Below are 16,645 nucleotides of genomic sequence, written 5' to 3'. Positions count from 1 at the left end.
GAAGTGTGGGCCCTTGGTGGGTATTATGGCACAGTGGGTTAAACTGCACTAGGAATGCCTGCATTTCATATCAGAATGTTTGCGTCAAGTCCCATTTCTGCTTCCAATCCAGCTTCCTGCTGAAGTGCTATGTAGGGGGCAGATGATGGTCCAAGTACTTGGGACATGGCCACTGATGGCAGGTGTGGATGGAGCTGCTTGTTCCTGGCTTCAGCATGGTGCAGACCCAGATGCTATAGGTCTTTAGGGATTGAACCAGTGGACACAAAAGCTGTTTCTCTCCCTCTTTCTTGCTGTGTCTCTTCCTCCTCTCTCTGTATCTCTGCCTTTCAATAAGAGAGGCAGAGAAGTGTGTGAGTATCCTGATGCTGTCATGCTATGACAAAGCCCACGTCCCATGCAGAAGTTATAAGGGAAACACACCTGCCAACAGTAAAACCTCCAAGCTATCCGACCTGGGTGTAGCCTTATCATTATAAGGTTTTTGGATGATTCTGCTCTAATACTTCAAGTTTTTATAGCAGAAGCCTAGACACTCTGAAGCAGAGAGAATCTCTGCTGTCACCTGTATGAGATCCCTGTTCAAAGACCCTGTGAGAAAAACCAAATGATTGCTGCTCTCTGCTACGGCATGCTGGAATAGTTTTTTAATGTAACAATATATCATTGGCTTAACTCTCCATTCCCCACTAAATATTTAAAAAGATTTATTTGAAAGGTCAAATGAGAGAAAGAGATATTATTCATTACTGGTTTACTTCCCAAACAGCTCCATTCAGGTCTTCCATGCAGTCATCCACTGCATTTCCTGGTGTATTAGAAGCAGCTGAATCAGAAATGGAGTAGTCAGGATTCAAGCCAGCATTGCAAGGAACAGATGAGCTCACTGCTCCACAATAAGGGCTTCCCTACATTTTTCGGTATGGCTCATCATTATCTATCCCAACACATTTTATTCTATATTTTGTCTATAATCTGTCTCTGCCTCAATCCTACTATAGGTCTGTAAAGTCAAATTTGGTTTTTTTGTTTTTGCTCACTGCTATTTCCCAGAAACTAGAACATAGCCCTCAACAATGTAGGTATTTTAGAAATATTAATAAAAATGAAATCAGAGGTAAATGGATACAGCCTAGATACACAAAGATGTATTCCACAGTTACTTTGTAACTCAGGACTATTATTCATCTGTAGGTGGAATAAAAACAGAATGTTCATTAAAAACAGAATCTAAACCAAGATCATGATATGATTCATATCACATTGTGAATGAAAGAAACTAACCAAAATTTTTTATTATTCTCTAGAATCCAAAATTAGAAAAACACATATATTTCTAAGATGTAACACTGATACAAGATATTAACCAATAGTTTCTTGTATAAATTCATTATAATGACAAACTTACCATTTGGGGTACCCAAGCAATGGTCGTACCTCCTTGCTTGAATTTCATTTGAATCAAAGGAGTTTTGCTAGCAAAGTCATAGATTCGAACAGAGCCTACAGAAATACAGTTTCAAAGGAAACAAATTATTTATACTTAGTATCTTTTAAAATCATCTTGGCTTACTTTCCACATGTTGAGTGTTATAACAAAAATTTTATAAATAACTAAGTGATAATCCAATAGCCTTTCTTTGGTCAAAATATTCCATACAAATACTCTTAAGCAGCTAGTTCATAAATGTACATAATGTCACTCTGTACAGTGTACACAGATTTACTATAAGGAGGAAGAAAAGAAATCAAAAGAATAGAAAACATATTGATTTGATTACTATTAAAAGAAACGACATTTCCATGAATAAACAGCTCTTGTATTCTGAGCTATATCCACTTTGCTGCCATATACCTCACTCACACTCAGGACACTTCCTTTTTCTGAAAACTTCTCAGCTGTTTTTACTGAAACTCAACTCAAACTTGTATTCAAAGCAAAAGAAGACAGGGCCATATACTTTCCTTAAGAGTGTCTACTTACAGTCCAAGGCGGTCGTGGCCATGAGATAAGTGACAGGAGACATGGCCAAGGCTTCAACGGCTCCAGAGTGGAAGGAAAAAAGACATTCTGGATCCTGAGTCTACAGACAGATAGGTATAACTCACTAAATCTCAGAGAAAAATACAAACAGAACCTGATACCTCCTGATGGACCTTACAAATTTTATTGGAATGGAATGGCTTAGAAAGAGCACCGGACTTTGGATTTAGGAGGAACATGGGATCCTGGGTTTACACTTCATGGCTGTATGATTATCACAAAATGCTAGTTTCCATTTCTTCCCTGTCATATAGGAGGGTGACAGCTCACTACTCTAAGGGTGGGCGTGAGAATCAGGAGATAATATAAATGAATCAGGAGATAATACAAATGAAACTGACACACATTTATGAAAAGTGCAAAGACTGCAAAACATGAGGCATTACTATTGCTACTTTTCCGGTAAACTCTGCTCATTTTTTTTTTTTTACTTAAATAAAATCATGACGTGAGATAAGTGGAGAGAATTCCCAAGAATAGAGAATGTTGAACAAGGTTTTTTCCAATTTTTATTTATTTATTTATTTATTTATTTGCAAAGCAGAGTAAGGATGCATGTGTGTGCATGTGTGTAAGGGAAAGAGGGAAGGAGAAAGGGTAGGAGGAAGGGAGGGAGAGAGGGAGAGAGAGAGATGTTAGCTCACCCCTTGCAAATGGCAGCTCTGGTTGAGGCTAGGCCAGACTGGTCAGGAGCCCAGAACTCCCTCCAGGTAGCCCAATTTGGGTAACAAGCACCAAAATACTTGGACCATTATCTGCTGCTTCCCCAGGCACATTAGCAGGGAGATGGAATGGATGAAGCAGAGTATCCAGGGCTGAAATCAGCACCCCAATATGGGATGCCACCAATACAAGAAGTGGCTTAACTTAAGGTGCCACATTGCCAGCCTCTTGAACAACTTTTTGATGGGAACAATGGTCTAGCTTGGAGAAAGATAAAGTCCCCTTTAAAGAATAACAAATGTGTTTACTATGAAAGCTAGGGAACGTTAAGAAAAAGGGACAACTTACGATATTTGAAAAACTAAGGTCAAGCTTCCATATGGCTCCATTGGCATCCTACAAAATTAAATAGTCTTATAATTTTGAATTTGCATCAAATTGGAAACAATTTTCTTCCCATGACTAAAAGGACTACTACATAAAGTTCATAATACATATGAACTTCACATAAAGTTATAAAAGTTCACATAAAGTGTGAGAAATGTAATAAAAGTAATTACATATATATGTGTGTGTATATATATACATATATATATTAGAACACAGCCACAGAACAAGTTCATTAATAGTCCCTCTTCCATGTACATCATCAATTACACCATCTTAATTTTATAAGTAGTTAATTTAAGAGTTAAAACAGAGGAATACAACTTACTTGAGCCAGCCAAAAGTTATTTCCAGACTCATTCATTTTTATCATAGAGAAGAGTTTGACATTCTTGTCTACTTGAAGTTCATTAATAGGCTCAATCTCTAACAATCCAGTTTCATCAACAGTATCAGCAGTGTCTATCGTCTCAAAATCCCATATCTTGTAAAGTTAATGAGAAAAACTTTAATCAATAAGTAGTTCATTTACTTTCAAAGCCAGAAAAATGCTCCAGTTGTTTTCAAATGTCATTTCTTTTTGTTGCATGAAAATTAGGAATGAATAAGTACAGCTGGGGCATTAACCCAACCCAAACTCTGGCATTTTCCTCTGCAATGAGGCGTCATAAATATTTTCTTTTGTGTTTATGAAGATTAGTGAAAGGATATAGTCCTGTGTAAGAATTTTAATTGGACCCAAAGTAGCTTCTTCCAAGGTTTCCATTCTGCCTTCATACAAAACAGCCCTAAGGAGTAAACGGCTCAGTTGCTTCAGACATTACAGTGAGTCTTGTTTCTGTACACTAACTGAAAGGCCCAGGCAAAGGAAAAATACACCTTCTTGCTTAAGGATGCAGGCACTGCCTTCATTATAGTCCAAGGAAAATGGATTGCAGTTGATGTTTCTATTAGAAAATTTTTCTCTCCCTTCGTGATGACTTACACTGATCTCAGAGGAGTCCAGAACACTACAGGAAGAATAAGAAGGACGAGTTCCAGCTCACCAAGGCAGACAGACTTGGGACTTTTCACTTGTGAAGTCCCATGACCTGCCCTGATAATGCGGCCACATTATCCTAGACTGTAGAACTCAGACTTCAGGAAAATAACTCCCAGGATATTGCCACTGTCTTATGGACATGTATGTATACATGTGTGTTTATATGGCGGACGCGGACAGATTCTAGAACCAGACAATTCCCAGGAGTCAGGGTAAAAACTTGATAAAGACATCTACAACATGAAGGAATGAAAAGATAAGGACTTTGAAATCAGTAGTGACCACGAAGAGAACCTCTGAAATATTTAACTTCTTCTCTCTTCAGGTTTCTCTACTTGGAATTTGGAGATTTTGAACACAAAAGATCCTCACAGCAATGCATGAAATTCAACAAGATTCAATTTAATATTTTAAGTATTAAAACGTATACTTGGGGCCAACCCTGTGACATTTCAGGTTAAACTGCCACCTGCAATACCAGCATCCTATATAGTTGCTGGTTTGAGTCCTGGATGCTCTACTTCCCATCCAGCTCCCTGCTAATGTGCCTGGGAAAGCAGCAGCACAAGGGTCAAGTCCTTGGGCTCCTGTAGCTACATGGGAAACCTGGATGGATTTTCTGGCTTCTGGATTCAGTCTGAACCATTCCTGTCTGCTGTGGCCATTTGGGGAACAAACCAGAGGAATGGTTCCACCTGTCTGGCCTTCTCTCTGTAACTCTTTAAAAAAATAAATAAATGCATTTTTAAAAACCCTATTCTTGGATTCAGATAGTCAATGATAAAAACTCATAATAAAAAATATAAAAATATATTAGACATATTAAACTCAGTGGATCAACAGAGTGACCAAAATGATTTTAACTTTTAAAAAAAGATTTATTGGGCCCGGCGCGGTGGCACAGTGGTTAAGGTCCTCGCCTTGCACGCCCGGGATCCCATATGGGCGCCGGTTCTAATCCGGCGGCCCCTCTTCCCATCCAGCTCCCTGCTTGTGGCCTGGGAAAGCAGTTGAGGACGGCCCAAAGCTTTGGGACCCTGCACCTGCTTGGGAGACCCGGAGGAGGCTCCTGGCTTCGGATCGGCATATACACAGGAGGAGAGACAGAGAGGAAGATCTTCCGTCCAATGATTCACTCCCCAAGTGACTGCAACAGCTGGTGCTCCGCCAATCCAAAGCCAGGAGCCAGGAACTTCCTCCAGATCTCCCATGCGGGTACAAGGTCCCAAGGCTTTGGTGGTCCTTGACTGCTTTCCCAGGCCATAGACATGGAGCTGGATGGGAAGTGGAGCTGCTGGGATTAGAACCGGTGCCCATATGGGATCCCAGCACATTCAAGGTGAGGACTTTAGCCGCTAGACCACCATGCTGGGTCCCAGAATGGTTTTATTTAAAGACTCATTCATTTATTTGAAAAGCAGAGTCAGAGAGAGACCTACCATTCACTGATTTACTTCCAAAATAGCCTCAGTAGCCAACGTTAGGCTAGATTGAAGCCAGGAACCTGGAACTCCATCTAAGACTCCCATGTGAGTGGCCAGGCCCAAAGCACTTGGGGATCTTCCACTAATTTTCTAGTTGCATTATCAAGGAGCTGGATCAGAAGCAGAGCAGCGGGGACTAGAACCAGTGCCCATATGGGATACCAGCATTGTAGGCAGCAGTTTAACTTGCTGTGCCAAAATGCCAGACACAGAAAAGTTTAATGCAATCTTATTTGTGATTAACACCTCTTAAGAGAACACTACCACTTTCTTATGAAAGATGCTATAAAAGCTATGTGCCAAGGGGACCACAAGGCACATCACAAGGCTAGACAGCTCACAAAGTTAGACAGCCACATGTGGGCACGTGCTTACAGAAGACGCCATTCAGTGGTGTGTATGGGTATGTATGTGACAGAACAGGACCGGAACCACGTTCCAACTTAGCCCAGTCCTTAAGCAGGAGAGTGTTTACAAGCCAAAACAGGTGTGTTTTTCCTGTGTAAGGAGCAAAGAGAAGACAGTATCCAGAACCCAACCTTGGCAGCTCACCTGTGAGTTCTAACTGGTAATCTCAGGAGAAGAATTACTAGCAAAGGTTTTGCATTTCTGTTTCTAGAGCATGACCCATTCATGTCGGGCATTTCGGAAGAACAAACGTTTCTACTGTTGATACTGTGCTATCATGGCTTTCATTTTCATAACCCATTTCAACAACATAAAAATAACCAATGGTCTCAATGCTAAGATTTGATCAATTAATTTTGACAAGAATACAGGTGTTACCACCCAAGAAGCATTATTTAAAATAAATTGGTCTTGAGAGTAAATGACTGCTGATGGCTTCATAAAGTCATCTCCCTTGGAGATAAAAACCTGCCAAAACCATCTAGATACCGTCAAGCCTTAGAAATAGGTATTACGGCCCAAGCCCCAAGACAACTTACCCTGATACATCCATCTGAGCCAACAGTGATCACTTCCCCCTCATCTAGCATTATCTGGTTGATAGGCCCATGGTGACAAGACTTTCTGGCAGCTCGACATAGTTCCACCTTGATAAGACCACCATCCCAAAGCAGCATGTTGCCCCATTCTGACCCTGACAGTACCTGGCAGATATGAAGGAAGGAATGTCACTTGGTAAGAACTATATTTTAACATTATTTTTGTTTATGAAAGTGAAAAGTCTAATAGTAAAAAATAAAAAAGACTTACCACCCCGAACCCACTAACCACATTTTGATATATTTCCTTCTAGCATTGCATATATGTATTCACTGTTGTGGTTTTAGTTTAATTGCTGTGAGTTCTTCACATATGTACATAATATATATATATATGCTAATATTTATTTAATTTTTGGAAAGTCAGACAGACAGAAAGGAGAAGAGACAGAGAGGAAGATCTTCCATCTGCTGATTCACTTCCTAAGTGACCGCAATGGCCGGAGCTGAGCTGATCCGAAGCCAGGAGCCAGGAGCTTCTTCTGGGTCTCCAAAATGGCTGCAAGATACCAAGGCTTTGGGCTGTCCTCCACTGCTTTCCTGGGTCACAGGCGGGGAGCTGCAAGGGAAGCAGGACCGCCAGGACAGGTACCGGTACCCATGTGGGATCCTGGTACATGCAAGGCAAGGACTTCAGCCACTAGGCCATTGCACCAGACCCACATCGTGTATGTATGTGTGTGTGTATTTCGGGGGAGGTACATCACTTAAGAACATAATCCAGGAAATAGAATTACTGGTACAAAAGTGAAAAAGATTTCTCAAGTTATTGATAGATGATACTCTACTTGTTAAGTGTAATACTATCAAGCTTAAAGAATACTTGAGGGACAGGTACTGTGGCAAAGCAAGTTAGGCTTGAACTTGGAATGCCTCCATCCTGAAAACATGATTGTATTGTTCACACAGTGGCTGTTCTCACCTTCCCATCCGGGAGCTCCATATAGCCTTCAATATCAGTAGTAGCTGTTTTGCCAAATCGACCCAGTGCTCCCTGAAGTTTGAGACCAGTGAATGTAAAAGCCATTTCCCAGAATCTACAATTGAGAAGGAGATTGGATATATGGCATTCTTTAAATAGTACATTTAAATACATACATTTAATAATGAAATTTACTTATTTTGAATATGACCCAAATCTTTATATATTTTATATTAATATACATTGTTTCACTCATAATTAATCTTTTCACCTAATTTAATAAGTATTAACAATCTCTTTCCTGGGGCCAGCACTATGGCACAGTGGGTAAAACCACCACCTACAGTGCCAGTATCCCATATGGCACCAGTTGGAGTCCTGGCTTCTCTACTTCCTATCCAGCTTCCTACTAATGTGCATGGGAAAGCAGTAAAGATGGCCCAAGTGCTTGGGCCTCTGCTCCCATGCAGGAGAACTGGAAAAAGTATTTTCAAACTGATCCAGCTTTGGCCATCGTAGCCATTTGGGGAGTGAACCAGTACCTGAAAAAATCTCTCTCTGCCTTTCAAATAGATAAATAAATATTTATGTTTTAAAAGGAAAGAAAAAATAAGAAAAAATATGTTTTCTGTCAAAGTTCAAGGCAATATGCTTTCAGCAATGAGCCAAATGTTTTAAAACCCTCTGTGGGGCCCAGTGCGGTAACCTATTGAATAAAGTCTTCCCTTTGCTTGTGCCAGGATCCCATATGGGAGCTGGTTCTAATCTAGGCAGCCACGCTTTCCATCCAGCCTGTTTGCAGCCTGGGAAAGCAGTGGAGGATTGCCCAAGGCTTTGGGACTCTACACCCATACTCCTGGCTCCTGGCTTCAGATCAGCACAGCTCCAGCCATTATGGCCACTTGGGGAGTGAATCAATGGATGGAAGATCCTCCTCTCTGTATATCTGACTTTCCAATAAAAATAAATCCCCCCCCCCAAAAAAAAGAAAGAAAAAAATCCTCTGGATTTTTTTATTTTTGAGTTACAGTATCCTGTTTAGTAGTTACCTGTCAGGTATAACAATTTAATTTATACATAAAGTAATTAACACTAAATGAAATTTAAAATTCAACACTTCCTTAAAGCAGCTAGTTTCACATACACAGGAACTACATGTGGCTAATAGCTGGGATACTGGACAGTACACAATTCCAGCCTGGCAGAAAATTCTGTTGGAGGATATTGTTTTAAAAATAAAAAGTGTTCAAAAAGTTCTAATTTACCACTGTGTGAGTTTTGGCTTCTTAATCCTTCATTTTCTTGTGATTTTGTGTGCCTTCATTTTCTCACACGAGATATTTGATATGCCTAACTTATAAAATTGATAAATAATCTTAAAACCATGCTCAACACATGACAGCAATAAATAATATTGTTAGGATTTAATTATTATCCCGAACAAATGAACAGAATGATGAGGGCTGGTAGCTAAAAATGCCTTTCTTAATGAGACATCGGAAACTAAGTTCCGGCATCTCTGGGGTTGATGGTGTTAGACTTCCAAAGAAATGCAAGAACCAGAGTGAAACGAAGTTGTGATAAAAAATCATTCCTGTCTAGAAATGCACCACTGATCCAGTGAAATCAGCGTGAAATTCGGAATTAGAGACCTGAGATTAGAAGCAACCTCTGCCGTCCTTGTAGTAGTAATGAAGAACCCTTGTCAGGAATGACATTGCGCTAATTCTTGTTTTATGGATAGTGACCAGGTTGTTACAAACAAAAAAATTTGCTCGTGGATGTGAAAGCGTTATATGAACTTTGAAAACACCATGCCATGACCAGTTATTAAGATACTATACAAACTCTTTCAAAGTCTCACCAAAAAATAGCAGGCTTTATTTAAAAGCCTTTTTACCTAGACTGCCTTTGGAATCAAATTTCATATATCAATTTAGAAAAGTGCACTGCTGCTTGCTTTGTAAAATTTTTAACATTTTTAAAATTATGCTTATTGTAATCAACAGCAAACATGGCTTCAAACAGGTCATAGTTCCTCAGAGACCATACCTTTCTACAATTTACTAGCATCTCTGTTGGTCACTCTACCTACTTGATGTGGCCTGATCCTGATGTCGTAAGCTGCTCTTCATCTTCAGGATTGAATGTCACTTTAAAAACTTCTTGAGTAAAAGCTTTTGTCCGCAGTATGGGTTGCTCTTCTTTCCAGTTCCAGATGGTCAGTGTGTAATCGGGACTGCTCCCCACAGAGGCCAGTAAAGTACCCCTGAAGTTAAAGTCCACATAAGCATACCCCTTCTCTGCCCCATCTGGAGGAAGGAATGGAACGCTCATAAATTAGCACCACAATTGTTTACTTTCCAAAAGTGTATCATAAAAAAATGGGAGAGACAGCATTTAGTGATGAGTATTCACATAAGAATTCAAGGATCACTGCAAGAACAACTGCAAAGTTACTCCTTGCCAGTGGCTTTAGGAGTTATGTGATAAGGATGAAGGTGAAAATGTTTTAACCACAATTTGCATGAGAAAAACACTTTGAGAACATACTTCCAATCTTACAAAGTGGTGGAGAAACACAAAGGAATACTAATAGTAAAGAAAAATCAATACATAATTTAAGATTTATTACTAAAAAATCAATCATAAAACTTGACTGCAGAAATGAACTATACAGAAAACAGAACAGTCAGATAATTGTGGTGGTTAATTTGAGGTGTCTACTTGGCTGGATGATAGCACCCAGCTGCTGAGTTAAACCGTAATCTAGACGCTGCTGTGCAGGCATTTTGCAGACATGGTCAACATGAACGTTCAATTAACCTGAAGTAAAGGAGGTTATTGCTGATGACGCAGACAGGCCTCCTTAGTCAGCTGAAGCGTTTTACAACAGAGGAAGAAATTCTGCTTGAGCACTACAGCATTCTTCCCAACCCTTTGTAGCCTGCCAACTGCCCCACGAATTTCAGACTTCCAGCCCTGACAACTGTGTAAGCCGATGCCACTAAGTGAGTCACTTGTCTATCTTCTGTTAGTTCTGCTTGCTGAAGGTTAACATGAAGTATCTTACACACGCTATTAGACTTACCCCGAAGTATTCTGTAGGGTTTCAGAGAAGGATATTCATAGATGATGATCTTTGGATAACTTCCTTTTTCAGCTACTGTGAAGTGAGTTTTCTGTGGATGAACCTGCAAAAAAAATATTTCAATAAAATATCAAAAGAAAGGTTTTGATGTAAAGAATACCATTAGTACAATATTTGCATTTCTTATTTTATAAATGTCTCCCTAGTAAAACCTAGCACAAATGAAGGTACACATAACAAAAGTGGGAAAGACACAATTATTTACAAGCCAGTTACACTTAGATGTAGTAATGTATCCTGGGTAAACTGTGTGTGCCAGCATTGCAAATGACAGAATATGTCAGATCAAATCACATGCTGATTTTCACTTTTATTCATTGGTAAGTCAAAAGCACAGGAAGAGCAAAAGACTAACCAAAAAAGAAAAAAAAGGATTTAATAAGAATTAGCTATTGGTGGTATATACTATAGAATTCTATTTTATGTTACTGCTTTTGCCATTCCCAGTTATAACTCAAGGATAGAGGTTAGCTCTCAAAAAGAAATTGCAACTTTATTGTACCCAAGACAACATAGGGGTTCATTTTCTTCCCTCCATTCTTGGGGCCATAATACTGGGGATAGGCTGACTTTTTTCTGGCAAGCTGTTTGTTACCCTTCTAGTCAAGTAAACTTCCTTCACTTTAACAGGCTTGGGTTTATGAAGTAGATACTCAGTGAGATCATGATAACACTGAATATAGATAACATTCAAGAGGTTCTTACCATGTGCCACAAACTCATATGCTTAATTCCTTTAAAATTCCCAGCAACTCTTTATGTTGGTATGTGGTCATCATTTCTATCTACTCCAGAGACTTAAGCAATTTGAGAAGAGCATATGGCCTACAAAGTACTAAGTTTGGGAGACAGAGTTCAAGAAGCCAGAGTTTAGAAGAAAGACATAACTGGAACTAAGAAAGAATAGATTTTAAGGAGGTTAGGATAAATAGATTAAGACCATACCTGTCAAGACCCCATTTACAAAGAAAAAAATCTTTAGGATACATGGTCAAATAGTCAAATGTTTGACCCCTACAAGGCCTTGTGGGCCACAAGTTAAAAAAAAAAGTTTCAGCCCACTGAGATTGGAAGCTGCTGTGGCATGAGTTCAGATATCTTATTCCTAATGGACACCTGGAATTAATAAGTTATTTACTTTAAATTCAACATATAAATCCACTGCATATTTTCAGGAAGGTAGCTCATATGTCCAAAACATATACTTCACAGGCTTACCATAATATGGCAAAATTATTCTCATCCTCAACTGGATTTAACTGTTTCAGAAAAAATGAAGTGATGTGGGCAGACCAGGAGAGGCCTGGGTTTCCACACAGACATCCACAGTTCTAGCAGCCATGGGAAAGAATGCTGTGGACATAAAACTGCTCAGAATCAGGGTGGATCAACACTAGGATTTAGCACTCTTGACCACATTACATTTCAGGTTTCTTCCCTCAGATCTAATCAATTTATAATAAAACGGAAAAATAAAAGTGTAGAAACTAATAATGGCCATAAAGTGGTAGGTAAATATGTTCATTAAACGTTTCTTAGTCCTCTTAGGATATGTGCACTGCAGGGCTCAGGATACTGATTGACCCAAAAATCTAGGCACCTCATCACTGGGCCCAGGAATGCTTGCATAAAGCTATTGTCCTGTCATCAGACACTTCCATACCTAGTTCTTTGTATGCTCCTTTTCATGTGGGTCCTGTCTCTTTAGATGGATTTCAAACTTTAAATTCATAAAGGTGAGGAATTCATCTAATCCTGCACTGTATGTTCTGCGTGGTGAAGGACACTTACTATCACATGATAAATGCCAAACTTATTAGTCTTCTAGAAAACTCCCTAAGGACAAGTATTTTTATCATGTACACATTATATACAGATAAATGGCAAGACAGAAAGAAACGTGGCACTTTCATTGCACACATCTCATCATGTCCTATTTCTATAATGAATCCTGATGTCCTGTTTGTGGGTCTCACATTTGCCCTGCCTTCTCCAATTCTCATTGCTGTTTGCTTGCTACAGTCCTCAGATGAAATCCTCACTCACTTCTGTTCCCAATCTAAATGTTAAAAAGCATGCCTTACTATGGAGAAGTCACTTCAACCTGCAGAAGTCTGTTTCCTTATCAGCAAAAGGAGATAATAATATTAATATAACAATATTACATGAACACAATATCAGTAAGAATAGCAGCTGAATATCTAAATTTAAAATGCATTAGAATAAAACAGCCAGGTATCCCATGTCATTCCACAATGCCATGCATGGTGCTGTCATCTCACAACCATCACTGACTAGCCAGAACATTGTTTTTATCTGTATTATTAAGAGCATACCCCAATGACACCAATTCCTTCCCCACTGCTGCTTCGCAGATAGGTCTGTTCCTTGGTTTTTAAATTCAGGAGGATCAGCTGGTTCCCAGCGATGTATAATGCAGTACTGCTGTCCAGAAGCTGTAGGTTGGCTCGTTTTCTGCAGTCATATCCAAAAGAATGTCTGAGGGTAAGATGCTAAGGAAAGAAGTGCAACAAAATAAGCACCAAAGGTGTAGGAAAAGTGATGAAAAAAATGTAAAAGAACATACTCAGGTAAGCACTCCAAAATTGAGTAACTGAAATTTTAGCCTGCAATTGGACAGGAGGTACACAGGAGGGAACAAAAGGCCACAGGGGCTCCTTCACATTGCATCTCATCAAATGCAGTCTTCCACTTGTGCCAAGGACAGCCTGAAAAGCCTTTTTTCTCTGGATAGTTTTCTGTCAAACAACATCTGGATCCAAATAAAACTGTACACTTGTTGCTCAAATTTTCTAAGGGCCAACCTTCCTAGGATCATTTAAGACATGGGTTAACAAATGTGTTTAACAAATCTCTGGTAAGAAATATTTGAGGCCTTGTGAGTCAGATGGTCTTTATCACAACTACTTAATTCTGCCCTTGCAGTGTGATGACAGACACAGACCTGACCATAGCCACGCAAAGGAATGCACGCGGCAGTGCTGTCGGTAAAGCCTTATTCCTCACTCTATTCATATTGTAGTACACAAGCACCTTAGTTAGGCATATTCTATTTATTTATTTTTGCTTTAATTATTTATGTTTTATGGGTTCTGATTCACAATAACTAAGAAATGAAACCAATCCAGATGCCATCAACAGATGAATGGATAAAGAAATTGTAATACATTTACACCATCGAATGCTATACAGCTATACAGGGCTGTGGGGCATAAAATCAATAGATTGATGTTCCTAGTATACACAAGCAACATCATAGTTCAGAAAAAAACTTGTAAGTACAGTACCCTTTAAAACACCAGAGAAGAACCTAAAATATTTTGGAATAAGCCTAACCAGAGATGTAGAAGACCTCTATGACAAAAATTATAAGACATTAAAAAAGGAAATAGAAGACATCAAAACATGGAGAAATTTTCCTGGATTGGTAGGATTAACATCCTCAAAATTTCCATATTTCCAAAAGAAATGTACAGATTCAATGCAATCCCAATTAAAATCCCAACAACATTCTTTTCACAAGTAGAAAAGATACAAAACTTGATCTGGAAACACAAATAGCCAAAGCTGTTCTGAAGAATAAAAATCAAGCTGGAGGAATCACAATTCCAGACCTGGAGATATACTACAGGGTAGTAGTAATCAAAACTAATTGGTATTGGTATAGAAAGAGAGAATCAGATCAATGGAACAGAAAAAAAAAAAAACAGATGTGAGCCCACATATGTACAGCCAGCTCATCTCTGACAAGAAAACTGAAAAAATTCAGGCAAAAGGTTCAGTCTCTTCAACAAATGCTGTTTGGACAACTGGACAGCAACTTGCTGAAATAAGAAACAAGACACCCAAATTTCATCTTATAAAAAATTAGCTCTACCTTTATCAAGGACCTAAATCTGCATCCAGAATCCATCAAACTATTAGAGGAAAACATAGAAAGCACTCTACAAAATACATACATTGGTAAAGATTTATTTAAAAAGTCACCCAAAGCACAGGTAGTCAAAGCCAAAATAAACAAATGGGACAACATCAAACTAAGAAGCCTCTGTACAGCAAAGGAAACAATCAACAAAGCAAAGCACCAACCAATAGAATGGGAGAAAATATTTGCATACTATACAACAGATAGGGGACTAATATCCAAGATTTACAAAGAATTTCGAAAACTCAATGACAGCAAAACAAAAAACCAATAAAGAAATACCAGCAAAGGAAATGAGAGGGCATTTTGCAAAATAACAAATCTGAATGGCTAATAGCCATGTCACAAAATGCTCAGGTTCCTTAGCTATTGGGAAATGCAAATAAAAATTACATTGAGGTTCTACCTAACTCCAATGAGAGTGGTCTATATTCAGAACTCTGCTAACAACATCTGCTGGCATGGATGCAGGGGAAAAGGTTGCCCACCCCACTGTACGTGAAAATGTAGGTTAGTGCGTTCACTATAGAAATCAGCCTGGAGCATGCTACGCCAACCATATATGGATCTACCATATGACCCAGCTTTCCCACTTCTTGGAATATATTCAAAGAATGTATGGAATACTACTCAGTCACTAAAAATAGTGAAATTCTACTGTTTGCAACAAAATGGTCCCAACTAGAGACCATTATGCTCAGTGAAATAAACCAGTCCTCTAAAGGACAAATATCATATGTTCTGATAAAAAATAAAATTCATGCAAAATACTAAACAAATAAGTATATATATAGGTAAAAGTGTGTATATATTTATTCTCATAGATGAACTATATAATGGAAACTACCATATTGGGTAGTGAAGAAATGTTGCAGTATGCATCTCTACTCCTGAATAAAAGAACTCTCACTGAAACTGTTAAGTATACCAGTGATGGAAAACTAGATTTTTCACCATTGCCAGCACCTACAGTGTTGTAATACACACTTGTGACTTTTGCTGAAGGACTATACTATTGTAATAATTCATGACAAATAGTTGGGATTTGAGGGAGAATGCAGAGGAAGGAGGTGAAGTGGAGGAGGGAATCCCTCTACCTACAATACCATATCATGAAAAATAATAACAACAAAAATATTTTTAAAAACTAATCAGCCATAAAAAGAAGGAAATCTTACTGTTCACAACAAAATAGTCCCAACTGGAAATGATTATGCTTAGTGAAATAATCCAGTCCCAAAAGGGCAAATATTATATGTTCCATCACATATACAAAAATATGCATATATATATAAACTCTACAAGGGAGATTAATATACTGGGAAATAATGGATATATGCAGCATACATGTACTTTTATTCCCAATTAATAGTAGGATTCCCATTAATATTTATACTTCTATGTTACATTGCTATATTTTCTACTTTTCCTGTACTTGTCATGTCACAATAGTTATATATCAGAAAGTTAAGCTTATAATGGCAAAATAAATAACTTATTATAATTACTTTAGGACAAATAATGAGAAGATTATAAGGAGGTAACAGGAGGAGACAGATGAACCACTGCGCCTATATGTCTGTATCATGGAAAAAAGAATTTTAAAAATCATTTTCCAAAATAAATAAGAGGTCAGATTTAGTCATTGACTATATAGCGTGTTGATCCTTATCCAATAACTAAAATCCCCAAGTATGCCAATGCAACTGGAGTGGATACACAACTGTGAGAAGATCCAATGGTATGTTCGAATCTGGAGTCACAAAAGGCATCGAAGCAAGCTCTGAGTAATCGTAGAAGAAACTCTCCGATATTTTCTTCTTTACAGGCTCCTCAACCTCTTCTGAAGCTGGAGCAGGGGCTTCTGGAGGTGCTGAAAATTGCAAATATTGTAACCAAGAAGAGTTGTCTGGTAAATTCTAAAACTGCATTTCCCAGAGACAGGAAGAACAAACGTTGCTTGAAATACTCTAAGTACAACTACTGGCCAGAATACATG

The 16,645-nt window shown here is 38.6% G+C and overlaps 1 protein-coding gene across 1 annotated transcript in view; it reads right to left on the bottom strand.

The window, feature by feature from the left end:
* CFAP44 (cilia and flagella associated protein 44) overlaps positions 1 to 16,645 on the bottom strand; it is an 82,877-nt gene that overhangs the window by 60,581 nt on the left and 5,651 nt on the right. The window contains exons 3-12 of the mRNA XM_040980908.1: positions 16,366 to 16,519; positions 13,037 to 13,199; positions 10,641 to 10,743; positions 9,645 to 9,861; positions 7,550 to 7,664; positions 6,568 to 6,732; positions 3,423 to 3,578; positions 3,056 to 3,103; positions 1,985 to 2,084; positions 1,409 to 1,503 (exon numbers count right to left, since the gene is read on the bottom strand). Coding sequence (XP_040836842.1) covers positions 1,409 to 1,503; positions 1,985 to 2,084; positions 3,056 to 3,103; positions 3,423 to 3,578; positions 6,568 to 6,732; positions 7,550 to 7,664; positions 9,645 to 9,861; positions 10,641 to 10,743; positions 13,037 to 13,199; positions 16,366 to 16,519 — 1,316 coding nt within the window. The remainder of the gene's footprint in view (positions 1 to 1,408; positions 1,504 to 1,984; positions 2,085 to 3,055; positions 3,104 to 3,422; positions 3,579 to 6,567; positions 6,733 to 7,549; positions 7,665 to 9,644; positions 9,862 to 10,640; positions 10,744 to 13,036; positions 13,200 to 16,365; positions 16,520 to 16,645) is intronic.

This window comes from Ochotona curzoniae, unplaced genomic scaffold (genome assembly GCF_017591425.1).
Source record: "Ochotona curzoniae isolate NIBS_2020 unplaced genomic scaffold, NIBS_Ocur_1.0 contig_3498, whole genome shotgun sequence".
Taxonomy (NCBI): Eukaryota; Metazoa; Chordata; class Mammalia; order Lagomorpha; family Ochotonidae; genus Ochotona; species Ochotona curzoniae.
Note: the sequence above shows the minus strand (reverse complement) of the source record. Positions and strands in the feature narration are given on the sequence as shown.